General features: G+C 50.3%; 1 protein-coding gene across 1 annotated transcript in view; it reads right to left on the reverse strand.

Moving 5' to 3' along the window:
• The window catches only part of Ret (ret proto-oncogene), a 52,598-nt gene extending 43,710 nt beyond the window's left edge, over positions 1–8,888 (reverse strand). The window contains exon 1 of the mRNA XM_071611300.1: positions 8,822–8,888. Coding sequence (XP_071467401.1) covers positions 8,822–8,888 — 67 coding nt within the window. The remainder of the gene's footprint in view (positions 1–8,821) is intronic.
• Between the last annotated feature and the right edge of the window lie 12,590 nt (positions 8,889–21,478).

Here is a 21,478-nt window from a genome sequence, read left to right on the forward strand (position 1 = left end):
CAAATAATGGCCACTTGTGTGGAGGGAGCAACTTCCAGGCACCCATTCAGTGCTAGAGGTCTCACATGCCCATCCACACTGAACAGAAGAGAACTGAGCATGGAGGGGTTATTCCCTCCACCCTCACTAGGTTCTGTTGTTACCAAACGCTTGGGAAGGTGGATATTCAAAGTTTGGTATACAGGCCCTCCTGCTTTTAAACTTGAGTAGAGTTATACAAAACTTGCACCTTGGGGAAGTAGGGGAGGGGGAGAATGGGGAAGGATAGTCCTTGGGGGCACCGTATCCATAAGAGGCACCTTGCAAAGTGACTGGGTCAAGTGAGTCTTCCTGTGCCAGCAGCCAACTTGGAAGACTGGGCCCTGCTGCAGTTCTCAGGAGGTGGCTGGAAGGCCAGCCCTATGATTCAGATGTGTCCTCCTCATCATGGGCTAAAACAATAGCAGCCACAGCCTTCAGGAGGGAGGCCACCTCAGTGTCTAGAGCAGAAGCAGGTGTCTCTCTGGAGAGGAAGGCACAAAGAAGGCCCCAGTGTCTGCTCTAGTAGGAGGATGGAGAAAAGGAAGCTGGGGAACCTTTGAGAGATCAGGTTCTGGCCCTACCAGTGCCGGGGGCTAGACAACCTGGGATCCTGGAGGCACCATGGCACACCAGTGCTGGGGGCATATCACCGGCATCTGGGCCCTGTGATTAAGCTTCTGGGTATGAAGATCTTGAAGGCTTCAACTTCAGGAATAAAAGGGAACCCCGCCCCAGGACCTGAGTGGTCATGCAGAGAAGGGGATGAAGAGAGTTGTGTTACAAGTCCTTAACTGATACCCCAGATGTGACAACTCATCTCTCTCTCTGACTCTCAGTTTCCCCATCTGCAAAATGAGAGTGTTGCACTGAAAGTTAAGGCTTCCCTCAGCTCATGTTCTGCCCCTCTTTGAGTCCCTGTGAAGTTTGTGCAGGAACATTCATGGAATAAGCCTCCTGACCAAAGGCTGAGAGGCAGGATGGTGGGTGTAAGGGAAATTGGGGCAGGCTCTGATCTATGGGGATGGGGCCGCTTGGGGTTGAGGGACATGGCACCAGAACAGGATTAGGACCACAAGTGTTCTCCTAGGACTCTGACAATAAGACACAGCATGAGCCCAGATCCAAAGAAGAGATTTCAACATGATATGAAGAGTAGAAACACAGGGGTGGTGTGGGCCCAAGCCCACATTCTTCACTACTTGTGTGTGGCTCAGCTCAGTGCTCAGCCTCTCTGACTACATCTCCAGCTGTGAATGGGGACAGAACCTCTTCCTGGGAGCCCCATTAGGGCAGGCTGGACACAGAGCACCTGCCAAGGGAGACCAGTTCTCCACCAACTGCAGTCCCCTGCACCAAATCAGACTGCTGGGGCCCATAAAAGCCTCCTCCCATTCCTTGGTCAAGGCCTTCCCATCCCCATGCTGGCCTCCAGACTAGGGATGTAGAAGAGGAGGCCACTGCCTCTGTGTGCACTGCCGTCTCTGGAATAGGGCTCCAGGGCTAGGAGCATGACATCACAGCTACAATTACGGTAATCAATTTATATCGGATCTGCCTGGTTATTTTTAGAGTCTGGATAGAGGCTGAGTGAGAGAGGGCAGCCCTGGGCTCCTATGTAGTCTGCCTTGTTGGGTGGGGGTGGAGGCTGCTGATTCCTGGCACTTTCCCATTTCTCTGTCCTTTATTGGGAGGTTCCAGGGCATTGGCTTCTCCTGCACTAGCTGTGACACCATTCCTTCCAGTACCTTTGTGCTTCAAGTGGCCTTAGAGTCCAGGTCTTCTGAGAACCTCACACTCCCAGGGGGCAATGGTGAATCGATGCCCACAGGAGGACATCAGGTGACCCCTTATGATGAGGGACCTGAGGCTCAGGCACTGACTGAGATGCCGTACTTGGTGAAACCAGACCAAAGTAAACCATATTACAAGCCACTCAATTAAAAAATGGCCAAAGGACTTGAACAGATACTTCTTCAAAGATACACAACTGACCAATAAACACATGGAAAGATACTGGACATCACTAGTAAGTAGGGAAGTGCAAACCAAAACCACCAAGAGATTCCATTTTGTACCTACTTTATGTTAGGATTAAACTCAATCAATCAATCAAACCAACAAACAAACTGAATAGCAAAAATTAACAAGTGTTGGTGAGGGTGTGGACAAATTGTAAACTTTTGCATATGGGTGGTAGGAATGTAAAATGATCCTGCCACTGTGGAGAACGGTTTATATTTCCTCAAAAACCAAAATGTAGGTGGGACATAGCAATTATACTTTTTTTTTTTTTTTTGTACTGGGGATTGGAGGGACACTTAACCACTGAGCTACATCCCCAGCTCTTTGTATTTTTTGAGACAGAGTCTCACTAAGTTGCTTAGGGCCTCACTAAATTACTGAGGCTGGCTTTGAATTTGTGATCCTTCTGCCTCAGCCTCCTGAGCTGCTGAGATTACAGGCATGAACCACCACCACTGTGCCTGGTGGCGATTTCACTCTTAGAACTGAAAACAGGGTCTCAAATACTTGTACATCAATGTTCACAGCAACATTGTTCATAAAGTCAAAAGGTGGAAAATGCCCGAATGTGCATCAACAGATGAACAGATACATAAAAGTGGTATATCCATATAACGGAATATTATTCACCCTTAAAGAGGAATAACATCCTGGCATGTGCTACAAAGTAGATGAACTTTGAAAACAAGATTGCTGAGTTATGCCAGGTGCAAGGTCTGTTTACATGAAATATCCAGAATAGGCAAATCCACAGACAGAATGCAGACTGGTGGTTGCCAGGGCAGGGGGAAGGAAAACAGGAACAGTAATAGAGTTCCTTTTGGAGTGATGGAAATGTGTTGGAACCAAAAAAAAAGGTGATGCCCATACAACACTGAATGTGCCAAGTGTTACTATACTGTTCATTGAGAAACAGTTACATAAATCATACCAAATAAATAAATAAATAAAATTGTAATAATTTGCCACCTCTTCCCACCTCCAGCTTCTGTGACCAGCCCTCCTGTGTTGACCAGAACAATGTTCAGAGAGGCCTACATGGAAAAGCCTGTGAATAGACTGAAAGTATGGAGACACCCAAGGAATGTGCATGGGATGCAACCTGTGTTCTCCGTACCACCAGCCTCCCCTGCAGTAAGAAGGGCCCTGTGATGGAATTTTGACTTGTGGAACAAAGCAAAATGACACAGTCTCCTTTAGGTCTGGTGCCTCAAAACTCTGTAGAATGGGTGGGTCCAAAGGCTCAGAGGTAGAAAAAAATTTTTTTTTTCTTCCCCTCTCTGGAACTCAAAGGTAAGACTTTTCTGGAATCACAAAGGCACACATGGGAAATTGGAATCAGTTTTGCTGAACCTTGTCCAGCCTCTCCTACCTCTTGCTCCAGGGTCTTCCTACTTCTTAGATATATCCTGGGCACCCTGGGCTTTGCAAAACCCAGACATTAGCACTTCATGTTACAGAGGATCTAAGGCCCAGACCACAGTGAGGTGCAGCAGCCACCACCCCAAACTGGGAGAGGAACTTGTGTTACTCAGGACTTGAGATGCAGGGCCATAGACATCTCCCTTAAATAGGTCCCAGAACTAAATGGCCTGTTGGCTGCAGAGCCCCAGGCCCAGCCCCACTGGGTATCAGTGAGGTCAAGGAGAAAAGTCTATACCAGCCAGACCCCCGTGTGAGCACTCACTGTCCTGGTGCACCGGTGACTCTTCTGTGTTAGTGCTCATGGTGCTGTACTTTGTGGAGCCACCCATGAAGCAAATGCAAATAGAAGTGTTTGCTCAGGGCTGGCCACCTGCTTTCCTCAGGGTCCAGGTGGTGCCTGAACAACCACCTTCAAGGTCCCATCAGTGTCATCTACTCCGCAGCTAGGCTTCTAGGGGGAAGAACAGCTTCTAGGGGGAAGAACCAGCTTCATCAGGGGAAGAACAGAAGTACCTTGCTGTCTCCTCTTGTCCTTCCCTGCACTGTACATGGTCTCACGTGGACAGCTCAGGGATTCACTGGCTTTATACCTGTCAGTCTTCAGGGGGGATAACAATCAAGCAGTTAGAAGCCAGAGCTTGAAAGAGGCCTAGGCTGGCTCAGAACCTGTTTATGGTCTCAGAGCTCAGGGAAGGTAGATGGTGGGGGGACTGGGTAGAAGTAAGGAGGAAGACTCAGTCCACAGGGACTCCCCAGTACCCTAGGGCCTCAATCAGGAGACAGCCTTATTCTCCACGGTTCACAGAGTGGCACTGAAGCCTTGCTTTAGGAGGCACAGTCTCTGTCGCCCCTAAAATCTACACCCAGGGTTGTTACTGTGGGACGGGGGAAGGAAGAAGCAGACTCTGAGAAGTCTGTAAACTTTTAATCCCTTCCAGCCCAACCAGATTCAGTGCCTAAGAGAGCAGTACCAAGTCATAGCTTCTAGAGAGACCTGTGAACTTGACCTCTGAGTCAGTCACACTGACTCCACAGATTCCCTGGGACTGAAGCATCCCCATACTACAGAACACAGAGAATAGCCCTTGCAGACCCTGGAAGAAAGAAGGTCCCCCATGCCAGCATCTCACCTGTGGTTCCACCCCTCATTCTCATGCCAACTTTGCCTTGCTGCCTGTTGTAGACCTCTATGTGAAATCTCTCTCTCTCTCTCTCTCTCTCTCTCTCTCTCTCTCTCTCTCTCTCTCACACACACACACACACACACACACACACACACACTATTTACTTTACATTTCTCTTCATGAGAAGCAACAACATATCAACTCAAGGGGCCCTTCTGCTGGTCTCCCCAAATGCATCCACAGCAGTAGAAAAGCCCTGAGCACAGTGTACTTCCTCTTTGGGGGGAATTCATCTGCTGATCATTGTTACATTATTGTTACTATTAAGTCACTTGCACAAGAAAACAATTGTGGAAATGAGAAAGAGGAGGAGAGCACAGCAGAAATGGAAAAGAAGGAGGCCTAAACTGAGATCTTCAGACTGATAGGACCTGGAGGGAAGGAAAGTACAGCCCCGGCACCAGGAGGAATCCTCCTCCATCCCCTCAGGAACGGGAATTCTACAGTGCAAGCATGGCCACTTGCCCAAGGATGGAAGGAAGTGCCACATGAGGGGAGAGGTGGATTGCCTCTTCAACTCTGCCCTTGCTTCCTGGGTACCAATTGGGTGCTTTCTTCTCCCAGTCTGTCCCCAGTCTTCTACACCCCTAAAGCCTAGTCCTCTTGTCCTTCTATCCCTCTCCTCAGCATAGCAGCTCTATCAGATGCTTGGTGCCCAGGCAGATGAGGGGTACAAGGACCACATTCTGGGTATCCTGGCCACATGGCTGTACCACATTAGTATATAGATATTTTCCTGTCATGCCCAAAGCACATATTGTCTTTCTCTGGGCTGGCTCTTATAGGACCATGCCTGGTACTGATTCCCAGTTAAACAGACCCTGACATCAAAGAAAGCAATACCCCTTTAAGAACTCTGCTGAGATCCAGAGGGGGCCCTGCTTAGGTGTGTGAGCACAGTGTCACATGTCACACTGAGATCTGGGCCAGGCTGTCTCCAGGGTACCCAGAGCCCTGAAGAGTGGGTGATTAGGTGCAGAGTCACTTCTTCTCCTAGGACCCCTCCTCAGCTCCACCCTGGTACCCACCACCAATGGCCTGAGAAAGGGCTTGCTGAAAGGTAGAGGACTAGGGGTGGAAGAATCCCTCTGTGCTCTCCATGGGCTCCAGAGTCCATAGACTGGGGCACCCTCAGTTTCCTCATCTGTGAAATGGGAAAATAAAACCAAAGCCTTTGTAGGGTGTCAGGAAAATAAAGTGAGCTAATAAACTGGCAGTATGATGACAAGGACCAGCATGCTGTGAGCCCCCAATAGAGAGTCTGTTGCTGGCATCATCCTTCCCCAGTGAAGGCAAGAGGACCTAGAGGGTCCTCTATTAAGCTGCAGAGAAAGGAAGGCCCCAGGGGAAGTGGTGGCTTCCGGGCCTCCCATCCCTTTGGCACCCCGGGCTCCCATTTCAACAGATACCATAATTTAAATTAGTTTTCTCCTCCCCTGGCTAAAAGGCCATTAGCGCCCCATTACGTGAATGCTTCCCATTTTCTTCACACCACCAAGGAAACAGTGATTTACTTAGCTAGTCCCTAAAGCAATTCTACAGAATAAAGGCAATTTAGTGAATGGACTCAATAAACTTTCCCATTTGCTATCTGCTTTCAGGCTCCGCCCTCATGAACCCACCAGCTGGCCTAGTCCAGAGTGAGGGGTGCAGGCAGCTCCTTGAGACCAGAGGGGCTCAGTGGCTGGGATGGGGGAGGTAGGTCATGGCTCAGATAAACCCAGTAAGGCAGGACAAGTCTTCATTGGCCAAAGACAGGGGAGGATGTAAAGGAAAAAATGAAATAAAGCTGTGTCCCTGGGTGCTTACTCTGAAGGATCCAAGAAGTCAGGAAGATGAGGGGCAAGACACTTGCTGAGAAGCTGTGGGAGGGCAGAAGTGGGTTAGCTTGGGACATGCAGAGGGAGCCCCAGATGCCAGGACTCATGTCCTTTTCCATGCAATGGATGGAGCTGTAGCTGTGCTGAGCATTGAAAAGCCCAAAACTTCAAATAACTTTTAGAGGGAGGTTCCTCAACTCTAGTTCCAGGAAAACTGGGGATGATGGGTAGTGTCCAAGTATATGAGGGGTTTAGGGGTGTGTGTCTTTAGGTGTACATATGAGATCCTAGTACATAAGAGTAGGTAGAGAGGGGCTGGGTCTCCAGGGGTACCTGCTTGAGGGTGGGGGTGTAAGGAGCAAGTCCACAATGTGTGAGAGTACATGTCTACAAATCTCATGAGCATGTCTTCCTTAGAAAGGGTGCAGTGTGACTTGGTGATGACCATAAGTGAGTGTGAATGTAAGCTAAGGAAGGCCCATCACCTCTAAAGACCCAGCCCATTTCCTGAGCAACCGGCAGGGCCATTAGACCATTGCTTCCACAAGAGGGCGATGGAGGCCAAGCTGCTCCCCATCTGTGTGTGCCCAGTGAGCCCCGGGGGCTCCCTAGTAGCAGCCTAGAGCAGCTCCAATAGAGCAAAGCTCCACAGCCCCACAGCTGCTGCTTCTGATTAAGAGCCCTTGAAGACCTCTCCAAAGGATCCAATTGTCTCCTCTTGGATGCAGGGCTGCCATTCCACCCCCAGTGCTGCTAATCCTGGTTTCTTGATCATCCCAGGGGAGGTGGTAGGTGACAGGGACTTATGTTCCTTGGATTGGGGAGGATGACTGTGATTACCTAGCTCAAGTGTCAGGTTTCTTGGCACAGAAGGCTACCTGCCATCCCACAAGTGCCACAGGCCAGACCCACCCCACCCCTGCCTGGTCCCTAAGGACTTGGTAGACACCCAGCTAAGGCTGGAAGGGCATGGGGAGGTTGCCCAGCACATGAGCTTCCCACAACTAACCACACACCCACATTGCAAAATTGCAACCCAAAGTCACAGGATAGCTTTAGAACTCGGGTGTTAACTTTTGTGTTTACTTTTGTCCTGTGCACAGCCTCCTGCCTGCCTCCCCCTTGCTGACTGTGACCCCACAGTCCCAAACCTAGAAACAGACTCCCCATTTCCATTCTTCCCCAATGAAAGGAACGGGCTTCTCCCCTGCCTTCTCTTTCTACCATACACCCATTCTGCCCCAGTCTCTGTTGTGCTGAGGAACCAGAACCACAAATGAAACCTTGGGAAGGTCTGTGAATATAAAGTCTGTGAAGGACCTGAGGATAGAGGCAGGGTGACTGGACTTCGGTTTCCAAAGCCTCCTTTTGTAAGGAGTGGGGGAGGGTAGCCGGGGCTCTTTCCCTCTCCTAGGAAAACTTGATGCTTGGTGCCTATGTTAAGTACTCTAGGAAAGGGTCAAGTTAGGACGAGTTTGAGGGACTCTAAAATGTGCAGCCAAGACAGTCGGTCAATAGTTCTTCAGCCTTGTTGTTCATTATGTCTGAGGTTGGCAGTGGGGGCAGTGACCAACATTTCCAAGGCCACACCTAATACTGGGATCCTACAGCGCATATACCACAAGATGGTCGGAAGCGCTCTGAGCCGTCCTATAGCTCAAAAACCGCCCCTCTAGGTAAGTCTAGGCCAGCGGTACAGGAGTCTGTTGGTTGCCGGGTAGGGCTAGGGCCACCGAGGGCCCTCAGGGGGAAGACAACCCAGAAACCATAGGCTTTTAGGATTTTAAAGACGCGGGCAACAAAAATACAAGAGAAAAGCAATCTTCTATGAAAGAGCCTCTGCTCCACTCGGCCAGCTGGGACAACAGAGCTGGAGGAGAATGCACGGAAGTGAAGCGCGAAAAGAAAACCAGGACACAGTGATCTTCTGCAGAAATAGAACTCCCTGCGCAGGTCGCAGGCATCTTGTGGCTACCTGACCCATTAGCTCCTGTCTGTGCCCAAAATGCCTGAATGGTCCGTCCGCTTTGCTCCAAGACGTAGCTGCGGCTGGAGGCAAAACCAGCCTAAGACGCACGGCTGCTGCTTGGGCTCTGGACACCGACCCCTCGCCGACCCGCCCGCGTCCCGCTCTCCCCGCCAAGACCCGCCCAGCACTGAGCCCGCGGCGCTCTGCCCGCCTCCGGCCATCGCCACCTCACTCCCAGTTGAGGCCGACCGACCAGCCACCGTGCAACCTGCTGCCCATTGCCCGCCGCCAACAAACGCGGTTCTGAAAGCGTCCCCTCCGCCGCTCAGCGCTCAGCGCTAACTTCAGCCCAGCCGCCGAGGACGCCAGCCAGGACTCACCTTCGCCTAGCAGCGGCAGCAGCAGCAACAGCCGCAGCCCCGCGGCGCCGGACGTCGCCTTCGCCATCGCCGGTGCGCTCAGGGGCCGCGACTGGAGAGTGGCGGGTCTTGGCGGTGAGATGCGGCGCTCAACCCGGCCGCCCCATGCCAGCCCGTGAAGCAGCGGGCACAGTGGACACTGCGGGCGCGGTGCGTCGGGGCGGGACCCTGGGCGCGGACTCCGGGGCGCTCTAGGCTGCTGCGCTCTGGGCTCCGCTCCCAGGACTGAGGCAAGGCTGTCGCGGGCTGAGCCCAAGCAGCGGGCAGGGGCGGGGCGGCGCGCGGGGGGGGGGGGAGCGGGCCGGGCGGGGCCAGGGTGCGGGTTAGGGGCGGGGCTCCGGGTATAGTTGGGGTCAGTGCGGGGTGCAGGCGGGGCACCGGTAGGAGTCGGATATGGGACGTGCTGTGCAGCCCTGGCCCGGCGCCTGGGAGAACCGGGTGCTTGCGGAATGGGGTGCGGTGCGGGTCGGCTATCCGTCGCCTGGATCCACGAACATGCACACATACATCCACTTTCTCATCCTGTCTGCCTGCTTGTGGTCCTTGAGTTTCGCCGTTTCTGGCCGCCCAGAGAAGGCAGAGAAGCCACGTGGGAATGCAGGGTCTGGCTGACTGGCTGCCGGTGCGCCCAAACAGTCTTAGAGCTTAGGCCAGAGCCCTTCTCACAGGCTCCGGGCTTGGAGCGCATCCTCCGCCATTTCTCAGAGGAGGGATGCGCGGTGCGAGCTTGGCCTCTTCTGGGGCCAGATGCATAAGGAGTGGAGGAAACCGGGAGAGAAAGGAGGGCGGGAGAGTAGTCTTCTAGTTTACAATATCTTCTGGTGGAAAGAGTGGGGGTCCCCTAGGTCTAGTTTGTGAACCCTAGGTCTGATCTAACCAATGGGACCAGGAAACTGCCTCAGGCACACCTTTCAAAGAGATCTGACACTGGTAGCCTAATGGGATGCTTGGTGGGTGCCCTGCCCTCCTCTAAATAGAACAACTCTGAGGATGTAGGACAGACAGAGTAGGAAAGTGGGTAGCAGGATCCCAGAATTGAGTTCCCCTCCTCAATGAAATGTTGCCCATAGATTTACAGAGGAAGCCTCTGTACCCTAAATGGAAGGTCTTGGAGTGAGGTTGTATGTGGATTTGGGGCCTCTAGGGAAGGTCCATCATTTTCACCCAACCTGCACCTTCTTTTTGAGGTCTGGCCTCCACCTAGGTGCAGAGGGATAGAGGAATGGAAGCCAATGGGGCCTTGCGGTGTGCAAGTCCAGAACCCTGGGCCAAGGGTGCCCCTGAACAAGCTGTCTTCTGCTGTATGCAGAGCCCCACCCTCATCCCTGGCTGAGCTCAGGGCTGAATAAGCGATCTGCATATCACTCTGCAGATATGAAGTCAAAGTGAAGTCACTCTGGCAGGCAGAAGGAGGAGCTGCCAAGACAGAGGCTGACTTGGGGCTGGGCCAAGATATCCACAGTCTGCCTGCTGATGGGTGGGCTACCACTTCACAGGTCTGCCAGCCCAGGAGAGCTACCTTGCAGACACTGGACCTTATTCTATTTGCCATATACCTCTAGGGCTCTAGGCCTTTAGACTTATGGAGCTAGAGTTGTACACAGGAAGTTCTCTAGGATGCCGACGGTTCTCATCTCTGGAGCTATTGGCTACCAGGGCTGTACACTGAGGCCTGTGACCAGGAAAGTGCTGGGGTGCTCTCTACAACTGGCTTTCTGTGGCTGCCTCCTAGGAGAATGCAGAGTGAAGTGGGTGGCTTGACCCACCTGCTTATAGCCTCACTTCCACACCTCCCCAGAGGTTGGTTAGTTGGTTCTGTGACTGTCTCAAGGACTTGCCTGGCCTCCCTCAGGTCTTCACCCTCTCCCTACCCTCACTCTTGGGGGTCCTGAATGAACACATGACATCATAGTGGGACTGTTGCCCTCTCCTTTAAAAAGATCTGGGAAGGGGAGAGACTTCCATATGAGCCCTTGGGCACATATGCATTTGGGGCATACCTTTCCCCACAGGCTTGTCCAGGGGCCTTGACCAGAGAGGGAATCATCCAGTAGAGGGCAGACAGGAAACTCTGGGTCTCCTGATCTTAGAGACCTTAGGGAGAGGGTGACTCAGTCCTCACTGGACCTAGGGCATTCATTCAAGGTCTAGAAACTCAGGGCAGCAGGAGGGAGCTGCTTAACAGAGAAGAAATGGATGCAATGCCCTGTGGTCCAACGATGGGAGGTAGAAGCTGTGCTAATGTAGAATCCAAAGGTCCCAACCTGTGATTATCTAGGAAGCCCCATCTCTTGCTCCCTTTCATCTTGGGGGAAAGAGAGGTCTGCAAGAGGCTTCAATTCCCTTTCTTGATGCCTTGTAATCAACTTTCTCTGAGTCTCAGTTTCCTCTAGTAAACATATCTCTGTCAGAGGGAGGAGTGAAGATAAAAAGGGGGAGTCCATGTGAGGGTGAAGCCCTATGCTAGCACACGGTAAATGCTCAGAAGATCATAGCCATTGTTTTGCCCAGGCCTCCCTGGTACTTGGCTTTGGCGTCCTTGCCCCAACCCTCTGTTCTAGGAGCTAGACGAAGGCACACCACAATGTGGTAGGTACTAGGCTCTACCCACAGGGCAACTTTTATAAGTATGTATATTCCTATGTATACGCCTCCATAAAAATCCATTTTTTTTAAATTTGTGCATGCTGTTAGGAATTGAACTCAGGGCTTCACACATTCTAGGAAGTGGCCACCTCCCAGCCATATACTCCAGCCCAAATCTACATTTTTAAAAAAAAGTTTCTTAAGAGGTTCTGATGCAGATTTTTGCTTTGGTGTGATCAGACCTATTTGGACTTGCCCTTAAAATGGGTAACTTTGCACAAGTTGCTTAACCTCTCTGAGCCTCAGTTTTATCAATTTCCTAATGGGGGCTAAGCTAGTATTTCCCCTCTGGTGGCTCCGATGAGTCAGTGGGTGGGCAGTTCACATGGTCTTCCCACAGCCAGAGGGAATGTGAGGTTCATTCATGGCTTTTGAGCAGGTGAGGTGCATCTGGAGCTCGCAGGCCTGACTCCCAAACAGCACTGGCCAGGGAGCAGGAAGTCAGGCTTAGTGTGGACAAAGATGCCCTGATGGGGAGGAGCTGCTGCTGGGGTGGGAGACAGAGCAGGATGTTATGGGACCATGGACCAGGTAGGCATAGGGGGTTCCAGAGGCATAAAGAAGGCCAAGCACAGTGACAGAAAATGCCAACCCTAGTGATCTTATAAAGGGGAGGAAACAAATCCAAGAGTTGACGCAGCCATGGAGGCACTGGAATGCTAGGGGTATTCCTAGAACTTCTGACCAAGCCCTCTCAGAGTGGGCATAGGCAGGGGTCTAAGTCTCCTGCAGGCAGTGTGACATAGTGGTTAGAAGCACAGACTCTGAGGCTGACCATGAACACTGTTAATGAATTGCTGATTAACCCAGTCCCCCACTTTTGCCTACCACTGCACTCTACAATCTCATGGGGTGTCAAGGTAGGGGGCAAGTCTATTGCTCCCCCATGGTTTGCCTTCCTGGCCCTGCTATTGATGCCCTTCAAGGACAGCAGCAAGAAGAAAGCCATTGCCTGTAATTTCGCTTTGAGTTTACCCCAGCAGGGGGTCCTTGGCCAAGCCACCCTCCTTTTCACATAATCTATCCCCATTAACAAACAGACAGTACACTAGGTTTGGGCTTACCGGTGTGACTGACTCTGTGGAGGTTCCACCAGCCTTCCTGTCTCAGGTGCCCATGGGGAGCATTTGCAGACAGGGCCTGAGCCTGGCCTATAAAAAAAAAAACCTTCCTTGCACCCTTTCTGGGGCCTGACATGGGTTGGATGCCCGAGGCCTTAGGCTCTGGGTCCTGAACAAAGGCAACAGGGTGTTCCTGTCCATCAGTGGGCCTGTGGGTCTAGACAGAGTCCACCTCCATCCAGCTGATCTGTCCTTATCTCTTTGCCTGGTTTACCCTTCCATGAACCCCTTCTGTACTGGGGTTACTCTTTTAAATTTCTTCTACTTTCCCTTCTCCTTCTTTCCTTTCCTCCTTCCTGCTTCTCCTAAAAGAATATTGTTTCATTTCTTTCACCCAGCACAAGAACCAGGCTGGCTACGTCATTCAGCAGCTTCTATAGGACTTTCTGGGCTGCAGTTTCTTCATCTGTAACATGGGAATAACAATGCGGTAATTGCCAAGTAGTATTGTTTTGAGGATAAAATCCAATGATGTATGGATGGACTCATAGACACTGCATGTGTGAGCACATTGAGAATTTTTTTTTTATCATTCCTCTCCCAGGATTTTCTCATATCTAGGAAACTGGGGGGTGGGTAGGCTTGGGGCAGGAGTATGGTGTGAAACTTGCAGGTGGCTCTGAATTGTGACCTTGGCAGGGCTCAGTTGGCTAGTCCAGCCATAGGGTCTCAGGGCCTCAGTGGGAAAGTACAATTCCTTCTTCCCAGGTTGTCTAAGGATCAAGCCTTTCCATCTGCACAGAACCCTCAGACAGGGCCCCTTGGCATATAAGCCATACTTTTATTATAATTTATTTCTACCAGCTATAGAAGCTGAAATCATAAGGCCACAGAAGTCAGTGTATATTGTTAAGGCAGCACAGAAAATCAGGTGGCTTCTAAACCCAAACTGCTTTCCTCTCCTCTGGCCTTCCCACCTGCACATGTAACAACTCATACCTCTATGCCAAACATAAGCCTGGCCTGCCCAAACCAAAGGCTTGGTCACAGGCTTCCAGCCCTCCCCATTTAGCCCATGGTCTTCTCAGGACTGGAAGGAAAGACAGCTTCAGAATCCAAGAGCCCACTTTGCTGCAGGGGTTACTTAGCTAACTTTGTAATTATACAGTCAGAAGTGGTAGGTTGATTCATGCCTGCACCACCCAGGCTCCTGGAGACTGCTCACACAGTGTCCCAACCCAGAGGCACAGCTGACCTACGTAGAGTGAAATGGGACCTCAAGCCTGACAGTGCCTAAGTCATCATCATCTGGAGCCATGGAAAGAACCTTCTTGGTTTGCAAGCAAACCATGAGAGAGCCGGGGAGTCAGTTGGCAAGTCCAGCAGATATGGCCTGAATGCCTTTTAGAAAAAACATCTCCCAAGGCAGTTTCATAATCTGCCTTGTAATGCAGATTTAGACAACTTTTTACGAATGCACTTTTTAAAATAGGTCTTAATGGATCCTTTGCAGTAGTTACAGTCCATTGTGTAAATGCAAACAGAAGGCTTTTTGAAAACATGTATTATTGATCAGAAAGGCAGCAGCAATTAGAAGCCAGTGTGTCATATTGTTCAATATACACTTCCTATATAGCCCTGCTTGACTCACTCATAACTTTCTGACAAATTATCCTGCCACTAGGAAGCCCTTTCTTTTCCTTTTGGCTTCTAGAAGTGAAGGAGGACCTACCCATCTGTTATTAGCTGGAGATAAATGAAAAATTAAGCTTACCTTTACCATCGCAAAATCTATTTATGACTTCTCCTCAGGTTTCCAGGCTAAAATGGCAAAGCCTTCAGGTAAGATGGATGATGCTTCTGGATTTGGTCTCTAGCTCAGTGGGGGGTGGGGGTGGGGAAGTGATCAGATAGCAGTGTGCTGTGGAAAGGCACAATCAGAGTTCTGAGCTGGAGGGCTGTAGAGAACCAGTTTTGTGAAGAGGATGCTGAGTCAAAGGGGAGAAGCCATTCAATGGGGGCACATAGAAGGGGGTCATGCCACCAGTCCAGGTTCCTGATGACCTCAGTGTTTCTTCTTCCCAGTTATGGAACCTAAAATGATCAACTTAGAATAAAGTTGTGACTTGTTTTTGCTCAAAAACTCATATGTGAACACACATTTCATGCAATCTATACACTTCCCATATGATCTTCTTGAAAATTTCATTTATTTATTGGGTATTTATTATATTCCAGGTGCCAATTTTAGAAATGGAGACACTGCAGTGAAAGAAACAAAGATTCTCCTTTCATGGTGTTTCCCATGGACAGTCACCAAAACACAAAATATACATTCAGTGCATATGAGATTAGGGAAGGACACAGGCTTAGGCATTTGGTGGGTGGTGGGGAGCCAACTTTGGGTAAAGAAGATGGAGATGGAGGAAAGTGTTGCCTTGTAAACACCAGGAAATGGGAAGGCCAACGGGCCTTGGAATTCCCTGCACTGCCCCAGCAGGGGCAGGAGCCATCGTTCATCTTCCCAGAAGAGAGTACCCTCGACAAGCCTCTGTCTCCTCTTCCAGGGGGTCCCAGCATTCCTTTGGTCTCTCAAAGGGTTTATGCCTCTGTAATCTGCAGAGTTCCAACTCTGGCCTATCTAGGGGTTAAAAAAAAAAAACTGCTCTGTTTTTGGAATGCTGACAAATAGGAAGTCCATTGACTTAATGCCCTCTAATGGCTTCTGCAAGCTGTCCTTGTTCAGGATCTTGGTGGGCTGTAACCCTAGGAATGGTGAGTGTCTTTCACAGCAGGCCTGAGGGTGCTGAAGTGGTGTCTGCCTGCCCTGCTGCACACGGGGAAGCTGTCATGAACTGGAGGGCAGGAACAGGGGGGTGTAAATTGGCTATGGATAGTGCTCAGTGTGGCTAGTATGACAGAAGAATTGAATTTTTAATTTTGTTGAGTTTAAAATAACATAAAATTAAATAGCCACACATGGCAAGCATACTTATCAGGCAGCATGGCTCTGATAAACAGCTCCCTGGGTGCTTGAGGGAAAGGGAGGACTCCTGGCATAACACCCCCGAATCCAGTGGAGTGAAAATAGAGAAACAGCCCACTGAGAGCCCCCAGCCCAGTGCTGGGAGTGCCCATGAGGTACCAGCAGAGTGCTTTAGTAGTTTTCCTTCATTGATCTGACTTTCTGGTCGCTTGAAAATGTCATAGCCCAGAGGAGAAGGGTGGCATTTCAGGGGTACACCCTGGGCACCCGCCCATCTGGGAAATATTATATTTCTCTCCATGCTCAGTCCCTGGCCTCCCCAGTCCTGTAATCTCTTCCCACTGCAGCTGGAGTGAGCACAGCACAGCCTAGCCTGGGCAGGGCCCTGCTCTCTGGGGCCTCTTTGGAAAGGGGCTGATGAGCTCGTGCATATTAAGATGCAGTGATGAAGGGCTGTCAGGGGACTCTGTGCTGCAGCCTGAGGCCCAAGGGCCTACTCGCTATGGTTAGGCTCTCAGTACCTCTGCCCTCTGCTCCTGAAAGTCCCCTGTTCCCCCAATCTGTAATTGCATAGACTCCCAGACTTTCTGGCTGCTGCCCCTGCCCCTAACTGCCTCCTTCAGAGTCCCTTTGCTGCCCAACTCCTTATCACTCAGAAGTTAACACTCTTCTCAGCGGCTGCTCATATGCTGTGTGGACATACTGCTCCAGGTCTAGTGTGCCTCCCAGTGTAACTGTGTTGGGTTTGTCTGGAGCCCCAGCAAGTGGCCTTGGAATGACTGTGGCCTCCTAGCCCTCAGTGTCACCATGTGTCACATTCATCATTGTTGTCCATATTCTCTGGTCTGTTTTTTTTTCTGCAGTGGGGACAGTGGGTCACTGGCTGCTGAACGCCTAGCATCTTGTGCAGCAGGAGACAGCTGCTGGTCACATGTCTGCCACACGAATGGTGTTCCAGGTAGACAGGCACAGGCATATGCTCAGGATGACAGGAGGGGTGGGTGTCTTCCATGAGTATCAGTCCTCGCTCCTCTAGCCTCCCCTCCTGCCATTGCACATTCACAGGCTCCTCTGTGTCCCTTTGGGCTGCTCCTCAGTGTGAATAGAAGCCATCTATAAACATCAGTGGAAGGAACAATGCAGCCAGGGACTTGAGCTGAAATCAGCAGATCAAGTAGAGAGAGAACAAGGAGCCCCAAATAAATCACCTGGGGCCCGACATTTGAAGCGTTTGCGTTGGAGACCAAACACAGATGCCCTTTAGATAAATACATTTTTGAGAAGCGTTCTGCAGGAGAAGTTTATGACTTTAATAGGTTTTTAGTGTCAGACAAGCATCAGGAAGTGTTTTGTGGAGATTCTCTCTAAAAAGCTCAGGAACATTCTTTTCCCTCTGGCCCTTTAAACATAAGGATAGCTGGATCACAGCAAGAGGGAGGAGCTGCCTTCTCCAGGTTCCCTTGGGATTTGGCCTGAGCTGGGATTGCTCAGCTGAGGTATGCTCAGGAAGGTTCTAAAGACCTCAGCTCCAAGTCAGTGGGGCTGGGGTGGAAGTACTCTTGTAATCTGATTAGGAAGCTTGGAAGCATCCTGCTTATTCAGAGCAGCTCCCTTTCTCAACTTACCACTGTTGCAAGAGAAGAGACTGGACAGGTGGTCCTCAGGGATGAGAAGGGCTCTGTGTAGAGAATGTGGGTCCTCCTGAGGCTCCCAGAGGTTAGTAATTTTCTGTGGATTGGAAACTTTACAAAGTTCCCCACAATGAAGCCCAGGAGTGTGAAGGAGCTGAGCTCACTGCAGGCCCTGTGCCAGAGACAGGAGACTCAAGGAGAAGGTCAGATGCAATCATGTCTGGAATCTTCTCCCTTCCGGCTTAGAGATGGGCCCCCACTTGCCCATCCTGAGCTCTGCCAGGTCCCACAGCTGCCCTCTGCCAAACCCAGGGGCCATACATGAGATTGGGTGTACCCCTCATGTGCTTCTCTGCTCTCAGAACCCCCCTCTTTGACAGGACTGTGTGTAAGGGGGTAAGTACTACCTCAAATTGCAACCCAAATTGCAACTCATCTTTGAATGAAGTCAGCACTAAAAAGCTACATACCTGGTCAAATTTACTGCAGCTCTGGGTCACCTTGGGCCAGGCTGGGCCCATTGAAAGCTTGTCTTTGCTGGGCCATGGATATCATGGTGTAGGTATGTGGAGCCTAGGCAGGAGAGGGCACACCCAGGACCTGGCTGTCAGAAAACAAGCAGGTGGGAATGAAAGAGGAGAATCCCAGGTGGGTTTGTAATGCTGGGGGCTCCTAGAAGGGCTATTAAGAAAGAAGGGACAGGTATCTCTATTATCTTTTCCAGGGCAGCAGAAACATTTGAAACTATGTTGATTGCAGGAAGGGGTCCCATGAAGCTCATGAACCATTTGTATGGATATTTTGCCCTCCCAACCTAGCCTCCAGGGCTTAGACCCTCACCATGCTAAAGCCTCACTCGTAATTGAGGATCTCCAGAGATTGTGCATAAACAGGATTGATGTCTCATGAGCGAAACAAGGCTGTGGATGCTGAGTAGCTGGAATTGACACTGGCTTCTCCTCCAGTGTCAACTCCTCACTTTCTCTCCTCTTGGGTGCCTAAATTCACCTCCTCAGTCTCTGGGACTTGCCAAGAAACCTCATCAGGAGACCACCTAACAAATGGATAGGAAAAATTTGGAGGAAATACCCAGTGTCATCTAAAGGATCGCTCCCATCTCATCATTTGGGAATCCAAACCTCTGCATGCAGCTGATTTCCTAGCTACCACTCACGACAACTTTTTTAGTTTTTTTATTTTTTAAACATTTGTGTCTTGGAAGCAGTTTTCTATAAATTAAAAACAGGTCCATAAAATGACATATTATCATTGGGGCTCTTATGACCTGTGTGCAGGATGAGAGGAAATGATCTCTGCTTTATTTCCCAGGGCTGATACCCAGCTTCAGTGAATTGTGGTGGGTTGCCTGGTTATCCATTTGCATTTGTTATTTATCAGTAATTTCTAAATCCTAAAGGTTTGGGGTTTAATGATATATGTCTGATTCCTGGAAGAAATGCCAAATGAGGGTGGTTCTGGGGCCTGAATAATCTCCTTTAGAAACAGAGGCCAGCCCAGTGAGGCATGGGTGAGAACCTACAAACTGTATGGAACCTCTGACTCATCCAGGACCACCACACTCTCCTGGTAGTGGTAGGGTCCTCCTTTTGAAGGTGAGGTCACTGAGAGGCAAGTCCAGGTATTCTTCCTCTGGAGCCCTTGCTCCACATCACTTGTGGTTCTCACAGCCCCACAGTATGGGTGTATGTGTGCACTTGTCACAGGTTCCTGGAGTATGTGGATGCTGTTGGTTTTAGGCTCACATTTGGGATCCACTGCTCTAGAGCAAGGTGGGATGGGAAAGAGGCGGTGAGTCTCAGGGTGGAGGCTCCCCTATGTCAGCCTGGCCAGCTGCTCCCGGCAGTGCCAACCTGCTTCTCCTCCCTGCAGCTCCTTCAGGCTCTCAGTCTCAATCCTCCTGATTTATGCCCATAGCCCTGGCATTCACTTGGGACCCAAAACATACCTGCCTTGCCAACTGCAGGCACTTGCATCTGCAGACAGTTCTGGGCTCCTCCCAATTCCTATTTGGAATCCTCTTGACAGACCCAGGCCCCTGGGAATCTATTTTTCAGTACCTTTGCCTCATTAGCAAAGAGGCTGGTCATTTCTATGGCCTGGGGCAAGATTTCACCTGAGGTCAATGCCTTATACAGTACTGAGCTTCAGGGAATTTCTGGTTATTGCATTTCCTTTGCTTACAACATGGCTACAGTGACAGTTCCATCTTGTCTTCAAGAAGGTGGGCACTGACTCAATGAGATGTGAGGTGGGCACCTAGCATAGAACAAGGGATGATGTGCTTATCTCTGGGGTTCCTCTGTCAATCACAGTCACTTGGTAAAGGCTGACTCCTATTTTGTTTATGGCCAGCTCTGGGCTTGGGAAAGCTGAAGGGATGAGAGAGGTCAGGGAACCTGGTATTCATGGTTTGGGGCTCCCAGGTAGTGCCACAAACAGATGGTGTCAACGTTGACAGTGACTCAAGCCAGACTGAGCATTATATTTTCCAGAGACTGAATTTTTGGATCCAAGGAATTTTTGTTCTTTAATAAAAACCTTGCAGCCAGGGGAAGCACCCCACTAAATGACTGATACTCACCAAGATATGCACTTCTCAGAAATGTCTCCTAGTCAATGAAGAAGAGATAACAGTCAGTGGGATAAAAATTAATCTAGCTACTATAGGAATTAATATAAAAACATCAGATACAGAACTTATAAGGGATGCCACTTTCAACTAACCCTCCTCGGGTTAAATACCCCAGGGACACTGATTTACATTCTGTGCCGTGGTCTCTGCCACCATAATCGATAGGAATGAGAAATGGGGCCAGCTGGGCCTGCTGCCTGGGGTGGGGTGGAGGGGAGTGCATGGGCTGCCCGGAGTCTGCTGGGAGTTTTGGGGCGTCCAGTCTGGGCCCTCCCAGTCCTCTTTCTGAAACTCGCTGATTTTCTGGCTTATGATCTCTCTCACTAGGCCTCTCCGGGAGCTGTGGAAAAGGCCAGATAGGGAGGGCGGGGGTGCCGGGCTAGGACCTACCTGAGGCCTGTGCAGGAAGCCCTATGCCAGGACCTGGGCTCTGGGAACCTCCTGATATTGAGTCTACATGCATTTATTAATTAATTGATATTTTTACTTTTAAATTATTTTATTAACACCTAATTGTAAATATCTCCAAGGTACAGTGTGATGTTTTAATGTATACAGGGTTATAGGATATTGTGTAATGGTCAAATCAGGATAGTTAATGTAGCCATCACCTTAAACATTTTGGCTTTGGTAAGGTTTACCTGAGCAACTGCTCATTTCTACCACCCACCGCCTAGGATCTGCTGTTCTCTTCAAGGTGATGTGAGCCAGATGCCCTTCTTGGCCCATCCCTGCCCTGTCCCTAGCCTGTCAGAGGGCTGCTTCTCTGTCTTCACCTGCTGGAAGCTCAAGCTGGGCTCTTGCATAGAAGTCAATGGGCTCCACCCCATCTGCAGAGTTAGCTGTCTTGCAGAACTTGACAAGTGGTGCGTCTCCTGCACTCCTCTGTGGTGAGGGTCATATTGGGGTAGAGGTGGAGGATAATGCAATAGGTGAGATAGTGCCTGCTCCCAGGTGCTCCTTTCTTTTTCTTTTCAGATCTGCTCTTGGGGGCAGAAGAGCACATTGATACCTGTCGCTGGACCTGGAAAGCCTGAGAGAACCAGACTGGGAGGACAAGAAACTTATGCCCTCAGATTCCCTTGGGTCCCCCCACCCCCACCACCAACAACCATGACTCTACCAGGTCTCAAGATCCAGCAGCTCACTGCCCCTGAATCTTCAGACAGAATGGGGATCACAGTTTCTTCTGTGCCAGCCTCTCACCATGCCCTGTGGGTTTCTGATATCCTCCTGCAACTCTGCTCCTACATTAAATCCTAGTCATTTCTCCACTGGTATGCCCTCTGTTTCAGCTGGCCTCTGACCGCAAAGACCCCAAGCACAATTCCAATAGGGCTAGACTGCATGGGGAATCCAGTCTTTTGTTCTTGGTGGCAGAATTTACTTCCTTTGTGTGTCCTGCCCTAAGCTGCCAGGGAGAGCAACCCCTATCATTCATGACCAGTGACAAAGTGACTTAAAGTGATTCAGGGATAGAAAACTCCTGAGGTGTCCTTCTATCCAAACCTCATTGTACTGCTGGAGAAACAGAGGACCCAGAGTCCAGCCAAGTCCATTGAGCAAGGCAGGTCTCTGGGCTCCCAAGGAAGTGTTTGTTCTCTGCTCCCTCCTGCCCTCTCCTTGGCTGCTGGGTCACCC

This window comes from Marmota flaviventris, chromosome 4 (genome assembly GCF_047511675.1).
Source record: "Marmota flaviventris isolate mMarFla1 chromosome 4, mMarFla1.hap1, whole genome shotgun sequence".
In the NCBI taxonomy this organism is placed as follows: domain Eukaryota; kingdom Metazoa; phylum Chordata; class Mammalia; order Rodentia; family Sciuridae; genus Marmota; species Marmota flaviventris.